The sequence below is a fragment of the Equus quagga genome, chromosome 1 (genome assembly GCF_021613505.1).
Source record: "Equus quagga isolate Etosha38 chromosome 1, UCLA_HA_Equagga_1.0, whole genome shotgun sequence".
Classification (NCBI taxonomy): domain Eukaryota; kingdom Metazoa; phylum Chordata; class Mammalia; order Perissodactyla; family Equidae; genus Equus; species Equus quagga.
The window spans coordinates 42,490,796-42,511,578 of NC_060267.1; the positions used below are offsets into that span (position 1 = coordinate 42,490,796).

General features: G+C 35.6%; 1 protein-coding gene across 4 annotated transcripts in view; it reads left to right on the forward strand.

The window, feature by feature from the left end:
* EPS8 (epidermal growth factor receptor pathway substrate 8) overlaps positions 1 to 20,783 on the forward strand; it is a 170,926-nt gene that overhangs the window by 118,097 nt on the left and 32,046 nt on the right. For all 4 annotated transcript variants that reach the window (XM_046673718.1, XM_046673713.1, XM_046673732.1 and 1 more), the window contains 10 exons: positions 728 to 795; positions 1,796 to 1,957; positions 4,020 to 4,169; positions 6,744 to 6,826; positions 7,573 to 7,709; positions 10,719 to 10,792; positions 12,073 to 12,199; positions 13,877 to 13,965; positions 14,341 to 14,415; positions 19,534 to 19,682. In XM_046673718.1, the coding sequence (XP_046529674.1) occupies positions 728 to 795; positions 1,796 to 1,957; positions 4,020 to 4,169; positions 6,744 to 6,826; positions 7,573 to 7,709; positions 10,719 to 10,792; positions 12,073 to 12,199; positions 13,877 to 13,965; positions 14,341 to 14,415; positions 19,534 to 19,682 (1,114 nt within the window). The remainder of the gene's footprint in view (positions 1 to 727; positions 796 to 1,795; positions 1,958 to 4,019; positions 4,170 to 6,743; positions 6,827 to 7,572; positions 7,710 to 10,718; positions 10,793 to 12,072; positions 12,200 to 13,876; positions 13,966 to 14,340; positions 14,416 to 19,533; positions 19,683 to 20,783) is intronic.

Sequence of the window (20,783 nt, forward strand, 5' to 3'; positions counted from 1 at the left end):
TATCACCTCTACACATTTTATATTTTATTTTGGTTTTGCAGCATTTTACAAAAGGAAAATAAAGGTTTATTCTTGCTTTTTAAATAGTTTAGTGCAGTAACCTTCTACCTAACTTTCTTATTTTTTCTAACAGCTTGTATCTACAATTCTGAGTATCATATTTGTGTATTCTGTAGATGTGTGAAAGTCGTTCAAGTTTAATGGCAATCAGTATGATTGAGTCGTGTTTTGAATGTCCTCTAACATTCTCCATAGTTTGGATATTGTAAAAGGAGATATTCCTCGTAGTGTCTGTTATTTTCATAATGTAGTCTAACTCATATAATACGGTATCTATGACAGTATTTGCAATTCTATTTTGTTCCCAGTACATTAAAAGATGAAATTTATAAGCCAGTTTTTATCTTTTTGCCAAACAGTGGGTCCCAGATTAATAAAACCCTTACACTAAATAACTTTTTTTCTTATAACATTAATAATGCTGTTAACCTTTGGGATTCTGAAAATTTATATTAGGTTAAATTGTTCTCGCATATCATTTAAGCTTTCTGGTGGCTTTTTCATTTAATGTGAATAATGAGTGTTTTCAGTTACACCGCACAATGGTGACTTGTCAAGTACTGTATTTTATGAGAGAGAGACTAGTTTTAGAGATGGCCACAAGACGCTGATATGTGAACTTCAGCCCATTAGTGAGTAAATAATGGCTTTTTAACTTCTTTTTCAGAACAAAGGAAGAATTATGCACGGGACAGTGTCAGCAGTGTGTCAGATACATCCCAATACCGTGTTGAAGTAAGATGCTTTGATGTCTGCTAAAATTTCGAATGAACCTAGAAGGACGTAAAAATTAGTAGTAAAATCATAATTGTGTTTTATTTCATTCCTATGGTGTAAATTGTGTTGACCTTTTTCTTTTAGATTTTTGTAAAACTGGGGTGTTAAAGTATCTTGTTAGTCTGGGGTCTGTTTTCATAGAGAAGAAATTAAAATGACTACTCATTTATTATTGTCAGTCTTATTTTGCTTAAAAACAGGACAAAGGCTTCTATTTTGTATTATGGAATCTTCTTGAAAGTAAGCCTTTGACAATTTCAGTATGTGGTTTAGTTTTATCTAAAGTCATTACTAGTTCTGTTTAAACAATGATTTCTTTTTTAGCTTTTTTCCTCCATTATGTTTTAAGATATATCTGCTCTTAACTGGCATCTATTTAGGTGAACTTTGCTTATAATAGCAAATATTTAAATAAGGGAATAATTTTTAAATTGCTCTTATTTTCAGTTTTCTACCTATCTCAAACATACTTAATTAAATTTAAAGTTTTGTTTCAGTAAGTGGTTTCGGTAGAGTGAAAAGTTTGACAGTGCTTACAGACTAATTGCTGTTGCTACTCTGAATTATCAATGTCTTTAATTTTCAAGCGGCCTTGTAGATTGCCTGCTATTGTTCAGCACTTAATCAAAATGGAATAAAATTTGGGGGGGTTGATTTTAAGCGAATGATACTTAAAACTGTTTAGAATTTGTTTTTATGTCATGTTTATGTAGTTCAACATGGCTCAGTGTTAAACAGATTTAGATATTTTATGACTCAAGGTATCATTTCCTCTATTCTACAAAATCCTGCTTGACTTTATCATTTCAGTAAAAGAACCATAAAGTTCTAGAGTATTTTGTGTTTTCTCACCTCTCTGCTAGCTGACTTCAATTGGGTAAATGTTGCTTTCTTTTAGAAAACATCTACTAAGGGGTTATGTCTATTATAAACATTTTTCCTTTTTGCCACTCATAAGCACTTGACCACCTTTGTTCTGGACCGGAAAGATGCTATGATAACTGTTGATGATGGAATAAGGAAGCTGAAACTGCTTGATGCCAAGGGCAAAGTATGGACTCAAGACATGATTCTTCAAGTGGATGACAGAGCTGTGAGCCTGATTGATTTAGAATCAAAGGCAAGTTTGTAAAATTTATGCTATTTTATTTTCACGAAAGTTCCATAAATATTTATGTTTACAGTTAGGGTGAAAGTTTGACAAAATATTTCCGTCAATGATTTTAAAGCAAAAATATAATGCTGTGTATACGTTGTGTATGCAAAGTCAGTTTCTTAAACTAGAGACACAGGGATACTTTAACCACAAGTTTTGAGATGGAAGAAGTGAGGAAAAAATACATAATGCTAAAATAAGGCCCAGTGGAACATTATTCTTTATGACATATTAATTACATGGTAGGCCAAACCATATCCCAGAGTAGATTAGTAAATTGGGATGGGGGGGTGGGTGTGTGGTGTGTGTGTGTGTGTGTGTGTGTGTGTGCGCGCGCGTGTGTGTATTGACTTTTCCACACCTTTCTTTCACACGACTACTGGCAGGTAAGATGCTGGAGTTCTTAAAAGAGGCCTTTTCTGATCCCCATCATCTAATAAGCATTTGAGTTGCTAAGATAAAGAAAACCACTGTTATAATCACATAGGAGGATTCTGATAGGAGTCAGGGTAAACTGTGCCCTTTGTTTCATCTCATCCATTATATACTGTGGGAGAATAGCAGCCGAGTGCTTCTCTGATCCTCATGGTTTCAAGTAATTATAGAGAAGGGGTGTTATTTAATTTACTTTTGCAAATAAAGAAAATTCATTATCTCTCTGGTGTGGCTTAGAAATTACATTCTATTTTAATGGAAACTGCATTTCCTGTTTCACCTTTGCTGGGTCCCAGGGGATTGGGACTTAGGATAAATTTATGGGGTGATACATCTGTATGTGTGCTGTCTGTAATAAAAGTTGTTTTTTGTGTACCAGTTATCAAAGATATTGTATTTTGTTTACTTAAAGAAAATCACAGTTTCTCCTATCAATTACATCATGACACTACTCACTGTGTAAGGCCATCAGTGTGAGGATAAGCACCTTAAATATGTCTCATTCAGTACAGAATTCTCATTGTGAACAGAAAATTCATTTGTTTGAGAAGTAATTATCTAACCTGTCAGTATTTTATTCACATGACTCTATAGGTCAGAGAGTATTCACTTTTATGCTATGAAATATTTTTTTTTTGAGAAAGATTCGCCCTGAACTAACTGCTGCCAATCCTCCTCTTTTTGCTGAGGAAGACTGGCCCTGAGCTAACATCGTGCCCATCTTCCTCTACTTTATACGTGGGATGCCTACCACAGCATGGCTTTTGCCAAGCGGTGCCATGTCCGCACCCGGGATCCAAACCAGCGAACCCCGGGCCGCCGAGAAGCGGAATGTGTGAACTTAACCGCTGCGCCACCAGGCCGGCCCCTATGCTATGAAATATTTTAATCATTTTAAGAATGTATTTGTTAGTGAGATCCTTCTGACTGTGCTGTTTGACATTTTTGACTGGAGTCTCTTTCTGTCTCTCACTCTGTGTGTGTGCGTGTGTCTGTGTGTCTGTGTGTAATGTGTATATTGTATGTATTTGCTCATATATATATAGTGAATTTTTTTTATCTGAAACATTCATTGAAATAAAAAAGGTACAAATGATATATTATTCCGGCCTAACATTTGTGATCACTGAAGGCAGAAACTAAGAATATGACTATTCAATTTTCAAACAAGAAAAATTCTGACACTACATAGCCAGAGGCAAAAGAACACCATTGAGATGGTGGATAATTTTAGAAAGAGGCCTCAGTTTACTTCTTTTGCTCTTAAAGGCATCATCTCTACTCCATAATCTGAGGAAATCAGTAATGCTAAGTTCAGTATTTCTTCTATTTAAGAACATGACTTCATTCCTCTGCTAAATATTTCCAATTTTGTTGCTCTTTTTCCCACCCACCACCTAGCCCAGCCTTGTTTCTCCCCTGCCACCTTGTACCCACTCATCCTCCATAGCTACAGGGTTTACTAGTATTCATTGTCAATGTCATTTGTACACTTCAGACATTAGTTTTACTATGCCTAGAGCTCTTTGTGGAGTAGGTTTTATATATACAATAAAAAATAAATCAAGTTATATTTTTACTTTATTTATAGAATGAACTGGAGAATTTTCCTTTAAACACAATCCAGCACTGCCAAGCTGTGATGCATTCCTGTAACTATGACTCAATTCTTGCCCTGGTGTGCAAAGAGCCAACTCAGAACAAGCCAGATCTTCATCTTTTCCAGTGTGATGAGGTCAAGGTAAAAGAATGATGAATTTTCTTTCCCTCTAAGCAGATGTTCTGGCAGCTTTTGGATTATCTACTTCAATCATATGACTAGAAGATTTTTACTTTCTTAGGATTTTGTAAGGAAAACAAATACCTTAGTATCTTCCAGAGGGGATCCAAGTCAGGTAAATAAAGAGGAGATAAATAGAGTGGTATAAGAATCAGATGTATTCTGTTTATTTTAAAAAAGGGTATAGATAATATATTAAATTCTTCACTGAGTGACTTGGACTTATAATTAAAAATTGATTCTTTAGAAATCGTGCTTCATGGACAATAAATAACCATGCTATCCTGTTTTATTTGCATTAATCACATAGCATGGATTATTGCAATGAAGCCCCTAGACATTTTTCATGATATCAATTTAAAGTTCACCGTTTAATTGTGTGACTTGAATACTTGCTCAAGACTTGTAATCCCCAAGTGATAATGCGAAAATATTTGACCATAGTTGCCAGTAACAACGTGCTATATCCTGAAGATTTGTATTTCACCGTACACTGTAATTTTTAAATGATTATAATTTGTGGTGCTTTGTTGGACATTAGAAGTTATCTTCAACCTTAAATATGTTTATTTCCTGATTTGATTTCTCTAAAAGGGAAATCACTTTGAGTTGAGTTGATTGTTACTTTACTCAAGCAGTGACATATCACTGTGATTGTGTATTATAAAATTTATAGGTAATTTTTATCATGTAAAGAAATATTAGGAGATTAGTATAAAGTGTCAGTTGATCTTTTCTATATTTCTCTGACATTGAAATATGATAGATAAGTTAAGGTTGACTATACAGAGTGTATCTTATGATTTTCTTCTTATTTCAATTTATGTCATAGATGACTTTCGAAAAATCTTACTTGAAAAGAACTGTGACATTTAGGTAATCCATATATTTGAAGTTCGTCAGATTTTGTTGTAGTGCCTTTTGAAAGTCATATAGTGTATTATGAATTTTGCAAGGTTAGATTTGTTAAATCAGTAAGTATTAGAGTGAATATTTTGCTCTGAAAATATTGTGAAATTTAATTCAGACATTTTAAAAACAGGTGACTAAGCTAAAAGACGTTTTAAATCTGGTGTTTCCCTCAGTGCTCTAAAAGTCCCCCTGGAAACTAAGAGTTACTGTGCTGAGTAAAGTTTCTGGATTTTAGTTTTGAGAATAAAGGGCTTGCTTTATTTCATAGGGGATGGTAATTTTGATGGGTCTGAAACGGATTTACTGAATACTGTTTTGTCCTAATTAAAAGCTCAAGTATCATTCTGCAGCTATATAAGCATTTACGCACTGGCGCCATATTCCACATGAGGCTTTTTTTCCTTGCCCCATTGAAAATATAATGAAATATGATGTGGTTTCTTTTATATGAGTCATTTTGCAACATCACTTGGGAGTTTTAGTTTCTTTATTATGGGACCTTACACAATGCTCCTGCCCACCTCTGTAGTAAAACTTTTTTGGAAATATGATAACCCCCCTATAGGAGGTTCAGGGTTCCTAGGCATCTTGAGTTTTAGTATCCCGCATAACAGAAAGCCTTTGACATGATGTTTGTACTGTCTTCTTAATACCAGGATGTTCTTATGGAAGTAACACTGGACTGGGTTGCAGTAACACTCTCAGTGAACTAGCAGTGTGACCTTGGGCCAGCCATAATATGAGTATTCCTCAGTTTCATTAATTGTAAAACAAAGAGATGAGACTAGATAATCTTTAAGTCTCCTTTCAGCTCTAAAATGTTATATGATTATCTGTACTTAGGGTAAAAGAGTATGCATATATATATTTGATAAAAACATACATAATTACAGAGCACAAACAGGTACAAATATAGAAGATGAATACATCCCAGCAAGAATCTAATGTACAGTAATTGTCACTGGCCGTAAATATACTTCATAACCAAAAGGATAAAATTAGCTGCTAATCTCATGTTGGTTCCCAAGAAAATGGAATCAAATGTTCTTGTTGGAAACGTATTCGAAAGTTAATCATTTGGAGAAAGTTAATTTTTACCTACAATGACAAAATAAAGTGGTTATCAGAAAGAGTCCAACCTTTTGGGATTCCTCCCATCATTATAGTGGATTTGTCCTAAACTGAGTGATGAGTTTCAGTAGTTTAGCAGATGCCCAGTGGATCTGGGGGATGAGACAGAAGGAAGTATGCGTGCACGTGCTTCTGATTCCTGCATTTCTTCTCAGGCAGAGAGATTTACCCAGTGATGTTTTCAGCATATACTTATACTTCCAGCATATGCAAATCCTTTTTCTTGTTGCCTTTATGCAAGGACAGCATTTTTTAAATTAAAAGAATCTGGATTAAATAATCTTTAAAAATTCTGTCAGTTTTTAAATCTCATTATAAATTTCACCATTAAAAAATTGTGAGTCATGTCTTGAAACCAGATTAAAAAAAAAACCTTTTGCATCAAGACTCTTATTAGTTCAGACAGGGAACATAAAATCTTTTTTCTGTTTTAACCTACACATCAGGGCAAAAAAATCTATAACCTCCCAGATAACTTGTCTTTCATTGCAGGCAAACTTGATTAGCGAGGATATTGAAAGTGCAATCAGTGACAGTAAAGGAGGGAAGCAGAAGAGGCGGCCTGATGCCCTGAGGTAAAAACAGTAAAAGAAATTAAGGAGTAGAGTTGATATATTATTGTCATTTTTCCTCTAAAAAAATTTTCAATGAAAGTATATTGTTATATTTTATAAGTATATTATTATATTTATTTATCATGTATATATTTTATTACAACCTGTAATCTCAACTTGTTTGCTCTCCCAAGTTGGTCAGTACATGTGTGCACCTTTTCTCCCCATGTTTCTGATCTTTCTCAGATATGGTTTCTCCCACTCGTGATGTCATAGAGAGGCGTGAAAGATGAGTGGCATTTTAAGGGAAGGTGGCCTAGGGGATGCAAACAGATATGAGGAATATAGTTGGTTCCTAGGCTTTCCAAATCACAGGAGACCCAGAAAAAAATTAAACCTAGTTTTCAGCTGAATTTAAATTTTTCTGTATTTTTGTATTTCACATATATTCATAAATATACATAATATGGAATGGTTAGGAAATTCTTATTTTTCTATTCCTGGATATAGTTCTTCTTGAGGTTGAACAACTAATATCATAAATTTAGAGAATTTATGTGTTATAGAAATAGAGATTAACTAGACTTCCGGTGATCATTTTACGGTATATACAAGTATTGAATCATTACGTTGTACACCTGAAACTAATATAATGTTATATGTCAATTATACCTCAATAATAGAGGAGAACTAATACCAAAAATTAAGAGCACTGATGTGTTATAGAAATAAGGATAGTAAAACTTCAATTTGTTTTCCTTTTTAAGGATGATTTCCAAAGCAGACCCTGGTATACCACCTCCACCAAGAGCCCCTGCCCCAGTGCCCCCTGGGACTGTGACCCAGGTGGATGTTAGAAGTCGGGTGGCAGCTTGGTCTGCATGGGCAGCTGACCATGGGGACTGTGAGTATTTCTAGGAATTGATACTTATTGAACATTTACTTTGGGTTGTGACATAGTTCTTGCTTTCAAATTCTGATGCTGATTTCTGAGCTGAAGATTGAGGTCAGTTTTAAAAAAATTAAATCTTATATACAGGAAAGTTAAGGCTTGGACACAGTAAGATTATTGTCTATGAGAGTTCAAACCAATAATTAGATAAATATGGTGTTAGGATTAGTTTTTTTTTTAATACAATCAAAGGGAAAGTTTGACTCCACTAACAATTAAAAGGATGGTAATAGAATATATACCAAACGAGAGTCAGTTTTATTTTTTCAAGACTATACTTCAAATTCTTTCCATTATTATTATCTTACCACTGTCCTCTTTTGTACAAATCAGTTGTGGTTACATGGACAGGATGTCAGGATAGTGGTTGGGCAGTGGAGAAGAGGTGAAAGACACTCTCCATCTGGCTAAACATATCCAGTGGGCCCTATATATATATCATTTTACCTTGACATTATTTTTTAAAAACAAATTAGTCATGGCATAGAACTTAGTGTAACTTTTTATAGTCAGAATGTTTTACTAAATCTGAAATTTTTATGACTCGAAAATGCCTTAAAATATGTTTGGTTCAATCTCTTCATTTTAAGGGTGAACAAATTGTGATCCAGTGAGTTTGAATTTGATGAAGGCTAGAGCCTCACCCTCTTGTCTCCTAGTTAAGGGAGGCTTCTTAAATCTCTTGTCTTTTATCTGATAAAGCATTATTCATATAGGCTACGTAGCAGTGTAGCTAATCAGTAGAACTTGATTGCCACAATGAGTGGTATTGGACTGTACTTTGAGTCTGGTGAGTCAAAAGTTGGCCTCCGGAGCAAGACCAGGATCTACCTTTGTGACGTTGGGCAATTGTGTCTCTGTGCTTCAGCCTCACTTGTAAAATGGGGGTAATAATTCAACAGTTGCTATGCATCTGAAAACAAACAATGTCTATAACAGTACTTAGTACAGTATAGGGAGCATAATTGGTGGTGGTTCTCATTTTTGCCAAATTGAGTTCCTTTTATTTTCTGAATTGCTTTCCATTTTTGTTTAGATTTTTTGTGTCCTTAAAGGTATTTTCAGGGGTTTACATGTAAGCCTAGCTACCAAAAAGATGAAAGAAAGAAATCCTTGAAGCATCCGTTTTTCAAAAATAAAGTAACAGAATCATTATTTACTTTAACTTTATAATAGCTTCTGTTTTCAGGAATTATGTAAATTTCTATTGATCCATTTTGTCTGTAAAATTTTATTTGAATATTAATTAGGAGTTTGTAGTGTTTTCTACTTTTTGTATATATATATATATATATATTTTTTTTTTTTTTTTTGGTTACTGCTGTTGTTTTGGTGGAGGAGACGTGGTCAAAATGGTCTTCCTTGAAGTTGAGGACGGATAAGACTTCTTAAGTTTACGGTCATTCTGAGTAAACTTGTAAAGACATCTGTAAAACATAATGTAATTTACAACAAAGAGAAAATTTGTCCCCAGGAGTTTATGAGATCTCATTAGATTTTGTCTAAAATATTCTGTGCAATCTCGTCTATTTAAATTCCAGTGAAATAACAGAACTTCTAAGTTACTACTAGGCCAAACAGAACACAAAACTTACCATGTTAAATTCTGTCGGGATCCAGCTTGTTAGATGGAAAGCTCCCCCCAAAAGAGTATCTTTCTGGTCCCTTGAAGGATCTGGCTGACTCAGGCTGAACAGCTCCTTTAAATCCTTGAGGTCGCTGTACCTCTGACTTCCAAAAGTGATCGGTGTGTAGAGTAATGGCAGTGGCAGTGGGGTTCCTAGTAGTGCCACAGACCATGAAAAAGTCTGAGAAATACGCATCCCTCCTCCCCTTGCTCTGAAAATGATATTTTGGGACGCATCTGGACTTCTTGATAGCTATATTTGAAGTTCAACTTACTACTTTCTGTAGTGCACTGTAGCCAGGGTAGCAGCTGACCATGTGTAAGATAGCAGCCAACTGGCAAGATTTCATACATGTAATTTTAATTATGTTAAAGTACTTAACAGCCACTAATTACATTTCATAAGACTCAGTGATTTCTTCTTTTCTTTTTTTTCCCCCCTTTTTTGGGCAAATATTCCGTTTATGGATAAAGTTAGGCCTTGAGGAGGCATATCATTAGAGTTTTCAATATTTTTCGCAGTTCTCTGTATTGAGCATCAGGAGTTGTGATGTTGTATTATGAGTTGTATTTCCATTAGTGATGGTACACTTCTCCTGTTCCATCCGTATGTGTTTTCTTTCATTTCATCTACTTTGAAATCTTTGTACAACTATCTGTGTTCAGCGGTGATGTTAACTGACTTCTACCAGGAATGAGTTCATAATAATCACCTCATGATTAACATCATGCGCTAGCCAACTGAGTTAACTTAACGTCTTGAGTGCTCTTAAGACATTTATTCTCTAATTTGCAAATTCCTGTAGGTATTTCTACTTTTAAAGCATATGGCTTCAAATTAATGAGCCCAGCATTATGGGTTTTAGGCTTAATTACAGCTAGAATTTTAAGAAGCACTTTACTGTCAGAACCCCCAAAGCTTTATAGTAATCACGATGTTAGGAGGTATAAAAATTAAGAACTTTGTTGCATTAAAACTTAGTTGGCCACTTTTTAAGGAGTAGGTGCTTAAATGTGGGTTTGTATTTCTTTCTTGTGTAGGAATTAAAGGGTGCTAAGTTAGGGTTGGTTCTACAGGCAGCTAATGTAGGGAAGAGGGGGAATTAGAGTAAATGGACACTAACAGGTGGGAAGGCCAGTTCTTCAGCTCTGCCCAAGTGCTTCTGTTAGTGGTGGCAAAGACGTGTCATAGATGATGAGCACAGTTTTGATTACATATCCAGTGGAGGTGCTCCCTTTGTAAATAGCACTCTTTTCTAGCCAATTTTCATAATAACCTATATTGGTATCACTTAAGCAACAGGCTGAATGACTTCTGATTGTCCTTTCTTTAGTTGAGAAACCAAGGCAGTATCATGAGCATGAAGAAATACCTGAGATTATGATAGCCCGAATTGACAGAGATGTGGTAAGTACAATGCTGGTCTTTAGATCTTTGGGGCTTTTTTTTAAAAAGGAAAAAAATATTCACAGGGAAAATGAAGTTGACTTAGATAATAAAGATGTTTTGTGGAAACTAGGTTTTCTCTTTCCAGTGGTGGTTATACCCTTTGGATTTTTTTTTTGTAATTATTTTTACCTTTATGCCAATATTTAATTAGTGGACTTGGGCTGTGATAGAAAAAGTATATTAACTAGTTTGCAAACGAATTTAAACTGAAGTATCAGACGTGAGGGGTTTTTCTTTTCTCGTAGTTTGTAATTTATAATTGAAATATCTTTTTAATATGTCTTCCTGGAATTTATTAAAAAATATTTCATAATGCCTAAAAGATAAAAGTTAAATGGCATTTTAAAGCATAAATATATAAGTTTTAATACTTTGTAAAGGATAAGGCTATATTTATTTTTATTTCTCCATAGTAATTTACTTGCAGAGTGACAGGGCCCTGTGATGTAATCGTAAAATATGATGTCATTGTCATTACTTTTTATGCTCTACAAATGTTCTCAGCTTATTCAGAAACAAATTCTTGAGGGAATTTGAAGTTCGAAATTTAATTTTTATATCACACCATTACTTAATCTAATTAAAAGTTTATTTAATCCCGGTTTCTAGTCTTTAATTAGAAGAATGTCGTGTTTCACACATAATAGAAAAAGTCAACCAAGGCTCTGGTATATAAGATAATCAAAATTGATCCTATGATTCCTGAAAGCATAGTGCATCATTAATTCTATTTTACCATGTAGAAATTCTCATTAATGCCTAGTATTGTAGATTATCTATGTGTTTGTTATGTTATCACAACATTCTGTAATCCCTCAATTCCATGAAATAATATTGTCAGTGCTTTATTGGGACATTTATTAGAAAAACAAAAATGCTCTAATAAAATGTCTCTTTGAATTTTTCCCCCTAACTTTGTGTGGGAGAGCACTATGAGGAAATTAGACTAATTGAAACTAAAAGATAATCTGAATACATATTATGAATGCTTTCTTCATGGAATTGAAAATAGAGCAAAATTAAGTTAAAGAAAAATGTAAATGTCAGATTTAGCCACAGGTATATTTAGTTCAATTCTTTTTCTTGGAATTAGTGATAAACTTGAAATTTGTATGTGGGAGTGTTTCTTATGCTTTTTTCCCCAACATTCTGATTTTCCTTTACTGGCTAACAGTGTACAGCCAATGCAAAAATAGGCTTGTTTTATTTTATATTTATTCTGTAATTTCTAATTCCAGAAAATCTTAAACCACATTTTGGATGACATTGAATTTTTTATCATGAAACTCCAAAAAGCAGCAGAAGCATTTTCTGAGCTTGCTAAAAGGAAGAAAAGTAAGAAAGGTAAAAAGAAAGGACCAGGAGGTAAGTTGGATTTTCTTGATCTTCTCAAGACCGTTCAGAACTCCAGGGCTCGGCAGAGTTTCTGCCCTTGTGAACTGCTCAGTAAAACTCCATTGACAGGGGACCGAGGTCCCCTTTCTAGTGCTGGGTTAGCACCAGAGATTTAGGTGGAGACTAAGATGGTCCCAGGGACAAGTCCATTCTTGTTCCAAGTTGGCTACAGTAAAGAAAGACTCTAGGATACTTTACCTAAATCACAGAGACTCTGCGATCCAGCTAGTGACCATCTGTACTTATCATTCATGATTGTTAACGTCTCTTAAAGTCAAAGTGGTGTTCTTCTCAGATTTTGATTTATTTTATTGTAAATGTAGAATCTCATTATTTTGTTCAATAAAAATTGACTTTTCTCATTAAAATAGTTAAAAATGTCAGGGGATTTGAATTTTTTTACCACAGAACTCCAAACACTACATTCAGGTCATCTACAAGCAACTTTTAAGTATGTAGTTGAGCTATTTAAAATGGCCTCAGAATGTATACAATTATAATTATGAACAAAGTGACATAGATTGAAATATATAAAAGAATAGTAAATAAATATTCCTTCCCTTACACGTGACTTCCAAATCTTTCTTTGGCTCATGTCTACATCAGAAGCGTGTGACCTGTAAACTTGTCTTCTAAAAGTGTATATCTGGATAGACCTCACGTCCATTTATTCTGAAATTAAGTATTGTTGCTTCCTGATGTCTCAAACCACTTATTCTTCCTATATTCTTTATGAAAGGTACACTGTCCTGTTGGTCACCCAGATTCAAAACCACAGATTCTTCTATGACTCCATTCACTAGCTTATAGGCAACATTGGTTTATTTTTTCAATCTCTTATATCCAGTTTTTTCCCTTTATATTTTCGTAACCAGCGTCTGCTTCAAGCTTTCATCATTTTTCCCCCAGCGCTCTAAGCAGTCTTCAAGCCTCCAATCTTCTATTCCTCGAGGACAGTAGTCTTAAAACTCTAAACCAGTCACTTCATTTTCCTGCTGAAAAGCATGTTATTTCTATGTTCTATTGATTTAAGCCCACTCCTCACCCTGGCAGTCAAGCTCATCCACAATCTAACCTTAATCTACTTTTCCATTCTCGTGTTTCTCTGCTTTTATGTTTGTTGTTTCATATATGTGCAGTTTCCTTTTTCCATGTTTTTGTTTATGCTGCTTTTATCCAGCTATGATGTTTTTCTGACCAAACTGCCCTGGAACAGACTTTTCGAATCCCTTCTTAAAAGCTCATTTCCCCATGAAAGATCTTTTAGGTGTACCTTCCCTCATCTCCCAACCAGATGCAGTTTCTTATAGCGCCTGTCTGATTCATGTCTGCTATTAGATTTTAAGGCCCTCAGGAGGAGGGCTTGTAACTTACACATTTTTCTGGTCTTCAGGATGATAAGCACAGTGGCTGGCACGTAGAAGGGCTACAATATAAATTTATGGAGTTGAGTGAGTAATCAGTGGTGCCTAAGGGTAGAGGAATCCATTTCCAGTGTTGGATCATCTTAATTTGTTACAGTCAGACATGAAATGGTAGCATGGTCATCAAACTTCACAGACATAAATGTGGGTTTTAACTTTTTCGTTTAATAGATTTTCTTGGAACTCTGCTCTCATCTACCCCTCCTCCCATTTATTTCTTTAGAGGGTGTTTTAACACTGCGGGCAAAACCCCCACCTCCTGATGAATTTGTTGACTGTTTACAAAAGTTTAAACATGGATTTAACCTTCTGGTAAGAGACATTTATTTATATATAATTAAAAGAAACAAATGAAAGAGAGAAAAGTCTAGCTAGGATGTTCCTGATTAAATTGAGAGGTGGAATTGTCCTTGTAGAGGTTTTGTATGAATGTTTTGATTTGCCTTTAATTAGGACAACAGATTGTAAAACCTGTATGTCTAAGAAACTTGATCAAAAAAGAATGATTCCTAATTTTTTCTTCACCTAAATTCTCCTACTCTGACTCACCCAGGCTGATTAATATACTAAAAATAAAACTAGTAGTAAAGAACTCTTCCTCTGGGTCTGTGTTGGACCTTTTTGAAGGTCTCTCTTTCGCTCAATAACATCATGATAATGTGTTTGTCTATCTTCTTAATGTTACAGGCCAAATTGAAGCCTCATATCCAGAATCCCAGTGCTTCAGATTTGGTTCACTTTTTATTTACTCCATTAAATATGGTAAGATTGTATTAACTTAAGAAAGTAATTCTCAGTATGTTTTTTCATCCCCAAGTGTCTGTCTGGATTATCTAGAGAGTTTTTCCTCATCACTGTGCGTGGATACTATTTCTCTTGCCGTGTTTGTAAACATTGAGGATGTGAAATTTGAGAATTTAAAAGAACTTATGACGTCATCTAGGTCAAAGACCTTATTTTATAGCTGAGGAAACTGACGTCTCTGACAGAGGGAGGGAAATGAAAAGAAATAAAGATTTGTTTGCTACTAAGTGTATAATGTAAATGGCTTGAGTAATATAGAAATTTTTCTCCTTCTCACAAAATGAGCTAGGCAGGAGGAGTCCAGTTCTTGATGGATGGCTTTGCTCCATGAAGTTATTCAGAAATCCAGATTCTTTTCATTGGGGTATTCTTCCATCTCCTGAGCGTTCACTCATCTGTTTATTTATTCAACAGAAATTAATTGAGAGCCTGCTGTGTACTTGGCATTATTAGTGGCTCATCAGGAACAAAATAGACATAAATTCTTACCCTCTCAGGACTTATAGTGTGGAGGGGCAGCCAATAACCTAAATAATTGCATAAATAATACAGTTTGCTGAAAATAAATATGGAAAAATACAGCAGAGAAGGAGAACAGGGAGTATTCCAGGTGTGTGCATGTGTGTGTGTGTGTGTGTTGTGGAATAATAGACTTTGTGAATAGGATTGGTTAAGGGAACGACTCAGTGAGACAGTGTCTTTTGAGCAAAGGCAGTGAGGAATGAGTCATGTAGATTTCTTAAGAGAATTCCAGACAGAGAACAGCTAATGTAAATGCTCTGAGATGGTAACATGCCAATCACATTCTTGGAATAAATAGCTATTGTGATTTGAACAGAATGAGGGAGGAGGTCTCATTACAAGGAGGTGAGGTCAGCAAAGTAATAGGAGGACATATCTTGTTCGTCCTTAGAGGTGATTGTGAAACTTTTTATACTTTTGGAGGGTTTTCAGGAGAAAAGGATTGCTCTGACAGCCGTGTTTAGAGTTTAGGTGAAGAGGGACTGAAGTGACTGTTAAAATAATCCATATGGGAGATTATGGTGTTTGGACCAGGTACCATTGGAGATGTTGAGAAGAAGTCTTATTCTGGTTATCAGAATTGGACTGTGCTATGCAAGAGCCTATGTAGATTGGATTTGCTTTGCAAGAGCCAAGGATATCTCCAGAGGTTTTGGTTAAGAGTGGAAGGATGGACTAATTATAACTGAGATAGGGAAGACTTGTGTGTAAAATGGGTTTTGGGAAGAAGGTAAGGAATTCAGTTTTAGGCATGTCAAAATTGAGTTATATCCAAATGGAAAAACTTGAATTGATAGTTGAATATGGGAATTTAGAGTTCAATGGAGAAAACAGGCCTAGAGGTATAAATTTGAGGATCATCTGCGTACAGAAGGCATTTAAAACCATGAAATTGGATGATGTCACCAAGGGAGTGATTATAAATAGAGGACCAAGGACTGGTTGAGCCCTGGGCAGTTCAGTGTTAGGAGAATGGAAAGAACCAGAAAAGAAGTTTGAGAAGAAGCAGTAAGGCAGGAGAAGAAAAACAAGAATGTGTGGTATTCTGGAAGCCAAATGAAGAAATTGTTCCCAAGAGGAAGACTTGAGCAACTGTGTCAGATATCTCTATGGTGATTTACCTCCATGTCCTTATTTACCTATTTACCTATTTACAAAGGTAAATACATGATTTCCCTCCATGTCCTTAATAGCCATACAAAGGCAAAAAAGACAGCTTGTCTTTAAGGAGTGATTCTGAACTTAAACAGATAATTTCTGCCATTATCTAATTCGCCTGAACTTCCTTATGTAGCCACACCTAACACCAAAGGAATATAGTCTCCATCTAAGTGGCTATGTATTCATCTAAAAAGTAGAGGCTTCTCTTCCTAGAAGGAAGAAGAGGAGAATGAACACCAGGGAACACTTAGCAGCCTTTGGCATGCCCACTCTGTGCCAAGGATAGTGACATGCACATAATACAGCTTTTCTCCCAGAAAACTCCCTTCTCATACATGTGTATATTTGCATAAGGTATAACTTTCAAAGCTATCAAAATAGTGTTTTGGGAACAGTTCTCTTTGTGAAGAAGTTTATCCAGCAAAAGGTTATACCACTCTGTCATAGGCCAGGATCGAATATACACATCATCATTTTCTAGATTTCCAGTATCCAGGTATGATCTTTCCTTATATATTCAATGAAAGAGGTACAATAGTATACTTCCTTTCCAATTTATATTTCTTGTATTTGCAAATAGTATAATAATGTTTTTTTCCAAGCTGACGTTACGTACAACTATCTTGCCCTACAGCACAGCTGGGAGAATTAGCTGGAATGATATCTAAGAGTACACAAAGGAAAGGGCTGAGGTTTGGGAAAGGCGTGTCAACAAAAAGCAGATGAAACAATGGTTGGCCTTGCGCGCAGATCCCAAAAGAGACTGGGCTACAAATCACCCTTTTCTAGAGTTCCACAAATTTGAAGTGTCGTTCCCCTTTTTGTGGGGAGGACGAGTGACTGAAGAGTGGAAAGAAGGCAGAATCTTTTAAATACGTCCAGGAGGAAAGAGTTTCCCGTTTTATAGGATAAGGCAGGAATGTGTGGAGTGGTTATGAATGGTTCACGCTGTCAAAAGAGCAAACGATTACTTTACAGAATGATAATAACAATAATGATCATTGTTAGTAATGTGTAATTGCTCTATATGTCATTTCTGTGATTATTTTGTTTTAAAAGTAAGAATGGTAACTATCTGAAACAGATAAATTTCACTAATTTCGATTTAGAGCATCTGAAGACTATGGTCATTGAGTTCTTTAATGTTTATCAAAAATAGAACAAATTCAGCATTTCTCCTAGGTTTTATTTGAATATCAGAAAAAATGAAAAAAGAGAATCCAAGTAACAGAAAGGGATGAATCTCATCCTTCTTTTCCCAAGGGTAACTAGACGAGACCTGAAGTAGAATATGAAATGAATATCGCTTTATAAACATAGGGAAGCTAGTAACATTATCAGCATGAATTCAGAACTGGGCAATAAGAGATTACAAGATGAAAGTCCAGGACTCCATCAATAATTTATGAATGCTTCGTGTGTTGTTGCTATATACAGAATAGACTTCTACTCGTCTAGTTATTGTTGAATAATTCTTGCTTTATAAGCTCTTTTAAAATTAGATCAAGGCCTTTCCTATGCAAAGAAATTGATACCAGCTAATTAACAAAATTTATATTCTTTATTCTTTAACACATTTAATACTATCTTAGTTTGAGTATTAGAAAGTATCGTTTATAAAGCAGTTTTTACCACCTCCTCTCTTTTCACACTCTTTCACAGATCATAAGTAGATATCTAGTCATTACACAGAGCAGAACTAAAAAATAATGCAACTGGTTTTCCATAACATACAAAAATTAGTCTTTGTGATCAGGCTATGTATCTGAAAACATTGCTTTTCTCAAAAATAACTTCTTGTTAATTATAATACTTCCGTTGTTCCATTTAAGTTCTGCCTAAGAGCCTGAGACATTTTACTTGGACAAGAGAGAGATGGGAGGGAACATTTATTTAGGGCCTGCTACTGGCCAGAGAAAACTTAGTGGCTTTAAACCTTGTGAGTCCCTGCCTCTACCCTTAGCATCTACACACAAGCATACCCATAGCACACATGCGTGCACATCTGCCTACTCACATTGTTGAGAGGGAACTATGGCCCATAGCCTTTTATTTACCTTTCTTTTGATTCATTCCTCTTCCCTCTGTTAAACCAAAGATTTTAATATTCCTGTACTCCTTTACTCCGTTACTTTACCTCTTAGTCATCTCTGCATATTTTCTGGAAGTGCTTATTGGGCTTAGAAGTGAAAAATTACTGTGCCAGTCAGAGCAGGTTTTGTTCTCAAATGAGAGTAAGCCTACCTCCCGTATCCTTCACCTTTTTTTCGTTTATTCTCATTCATTCCCCTAACACTGTACTCTGCAATTGAAAGTCAGAGAAGTCTTGGTCTAAGTCCTCTAGGGAGGGAAAACTGAAAAATGAGCTGTAAGTTACAATGTAATGTGTTAATAACCTGCACAAATTGTTTGAGAACACCAAGGTGCGTCAGAGTTATGCTGTGAGGTGGTTAAGAAAGGCTTTCCAGAAGAGGTGGTGCTTGAGTAGAGTTCTGAATGATGAAGGAAGGGCCTTCTGGGGAACTGGGAAACAGCAGGTGCAAATACGCAGGGGCGTACAACAGCAAAGCATGCTCAGAACACGTGGATGTCTGGACGGACTCTTGGTCTGGAGCCATTTACAAAAATTCCTTTCTTCTTGTACCATATCTCTGGGAAGGTGAGATTTTCATAAAGGGGTTCTGGTGTCTGTTCTAGGAGATAACTGCCATCCTTTAGCCAGGAAATAGCCCCTGAGAGGTAAATTTGGAGCAGTTTTCAGACATCCACTTATCATCATTTTGTTTATCAGAGAGTTGCACCTGTTTGTTTCTGCTAGTCATTACATTATCCATTTTAAATCAGGACAACTTCCTAGAATTAAATTCTGGGGGAAAATATCATAGATTCAGAGTACCAGTTCTCATTCTTCTCTCATCTTTCTCTCTGGATCCTTTTATTTTTGTATGTCTAAATAGGCACGCCTCTAGACTGTTGACTTGAGCCTTGTTTCTCTCTATAGTATTCATTCCTAGAACCATCTTTTTCAAGTTTGGCATAACAGAGTAGAGATACACGTATTAAAAAAAAAAAGCAGAGTTAAACTACCTGACTTAGAATTCTCTGGATAGCCAATAGTATTTTCCAGGGAAAGTACAGTCATATGAGGCCAATAGACAGATGCTGTGAAACTTGCTAAACTATTAACTTTTCATTTTAGATGATTAGGTACCATTGGGCTGGATGAGTGGATCTGGCAAGCTGTTTTTCATTCAGTAGTGTGTTGTACAACATCAAATTTTAATTTGAGTATATAAAAATAGTGTCTGTTTTTGGCATGGGTTTTCATCTACATGTTTTGAAAATATTCAAATAATCGTCTTCTTGCTAAAAAATGATTTATTGTCATTTTAGGTGGTGCAGGCAACAGGAGGCCCTGAACTAGCCAGTTCAATCCTCAGCCCCCTATTGACTAAGGATACAGTTGATTTCTTAAATAATGCTGTCAATCATGATGAAAGGCAGCTGTGGATGTCATTGGGCGATGCTTGGATGAAAGTCAGGTAAACAAATATGAGTTTAGCATTTAATACTTATAATACTTTTAAGTATTGTTCTTTGTTTTTTACATGGATCTAACAAGATATTTATTTAACCTTCTATGTATGAAGGTCCAGGTGTTATAGATGAAAAAGGCTAAACCCTTAAAAAGCTAGAAAGAAGTCTAGTGGAGAAAATAGATGTGTATACAGTAAGAGGCATGATAAGTACCAGAAGTGACTTATAAACAAATGCTGTTGCTTGGCAAGGTGTAACAGTCAGGAAGAGCATTTAGAGAGGAGAGTAGTTGGCTTTCAAAGAAGAACTGGCATTTAAAATCAGCAGATAATAGTACTAGTAGGTATACGTACATATACATGTAAGTACATATAGTGTTTGCTGGGCACTCCTCCATGCATTTTACGTAGGAAGTAGATGAGGAAACTGAGGCACAGACAAGTTAAGTAATTTTACGAAAGCCACACAACTCATAAGTGGCAGAGCTGGGATTTGAACCCAAGCAATCTGGTTCTTGAGTCATTGTTCATAATTATTTTGCTAAGTTGCCTTTTAGCAGGATGCGTAGGATTTCCACCAATACGTAGCAGGCAAAGGGCCTTCCCAGGAGAGAGAGAAGCCTGAGTGAAGGCATAGTGCAGGAAGTCAAGAGAATGGAGTATGAATATGAGTTTAGCTGGAATATAGCCTTTGGGTGGTGGATGATGTAGAGAGTGGGGAGAGGAGGAATGGCATTATATGAGACATACAGACATGGGCAGGGCTGAGTTAGGGAGGCTCCCAGAGCCCTGCTAAGGAGTCGAAGCATGGTTCTGTAGGCTGTGGAGAACCAAGAACTTTATAAAGAGGAGTGTGACATAATCTCCTGTTTTAGAAAGATCAGTCTGGTAGCTGAGTCTAGCAAGGACAAGGACACAAGTAGCTAGAGGCAAGGAGACCCCTTAGTAATGCTATAGTAGAGGTTCCTTATTAATCAGCATTCTCTAGGACTAGAACAAGGGTGGTGAGAAAAGAGAGGAGGATGATTTGAGAATTGCATCTTGTCAATAAAGTGATTGTGGAAGACTGTTAAGCTTTGCCAAACTAGGCAAGTTATAAAAATATTT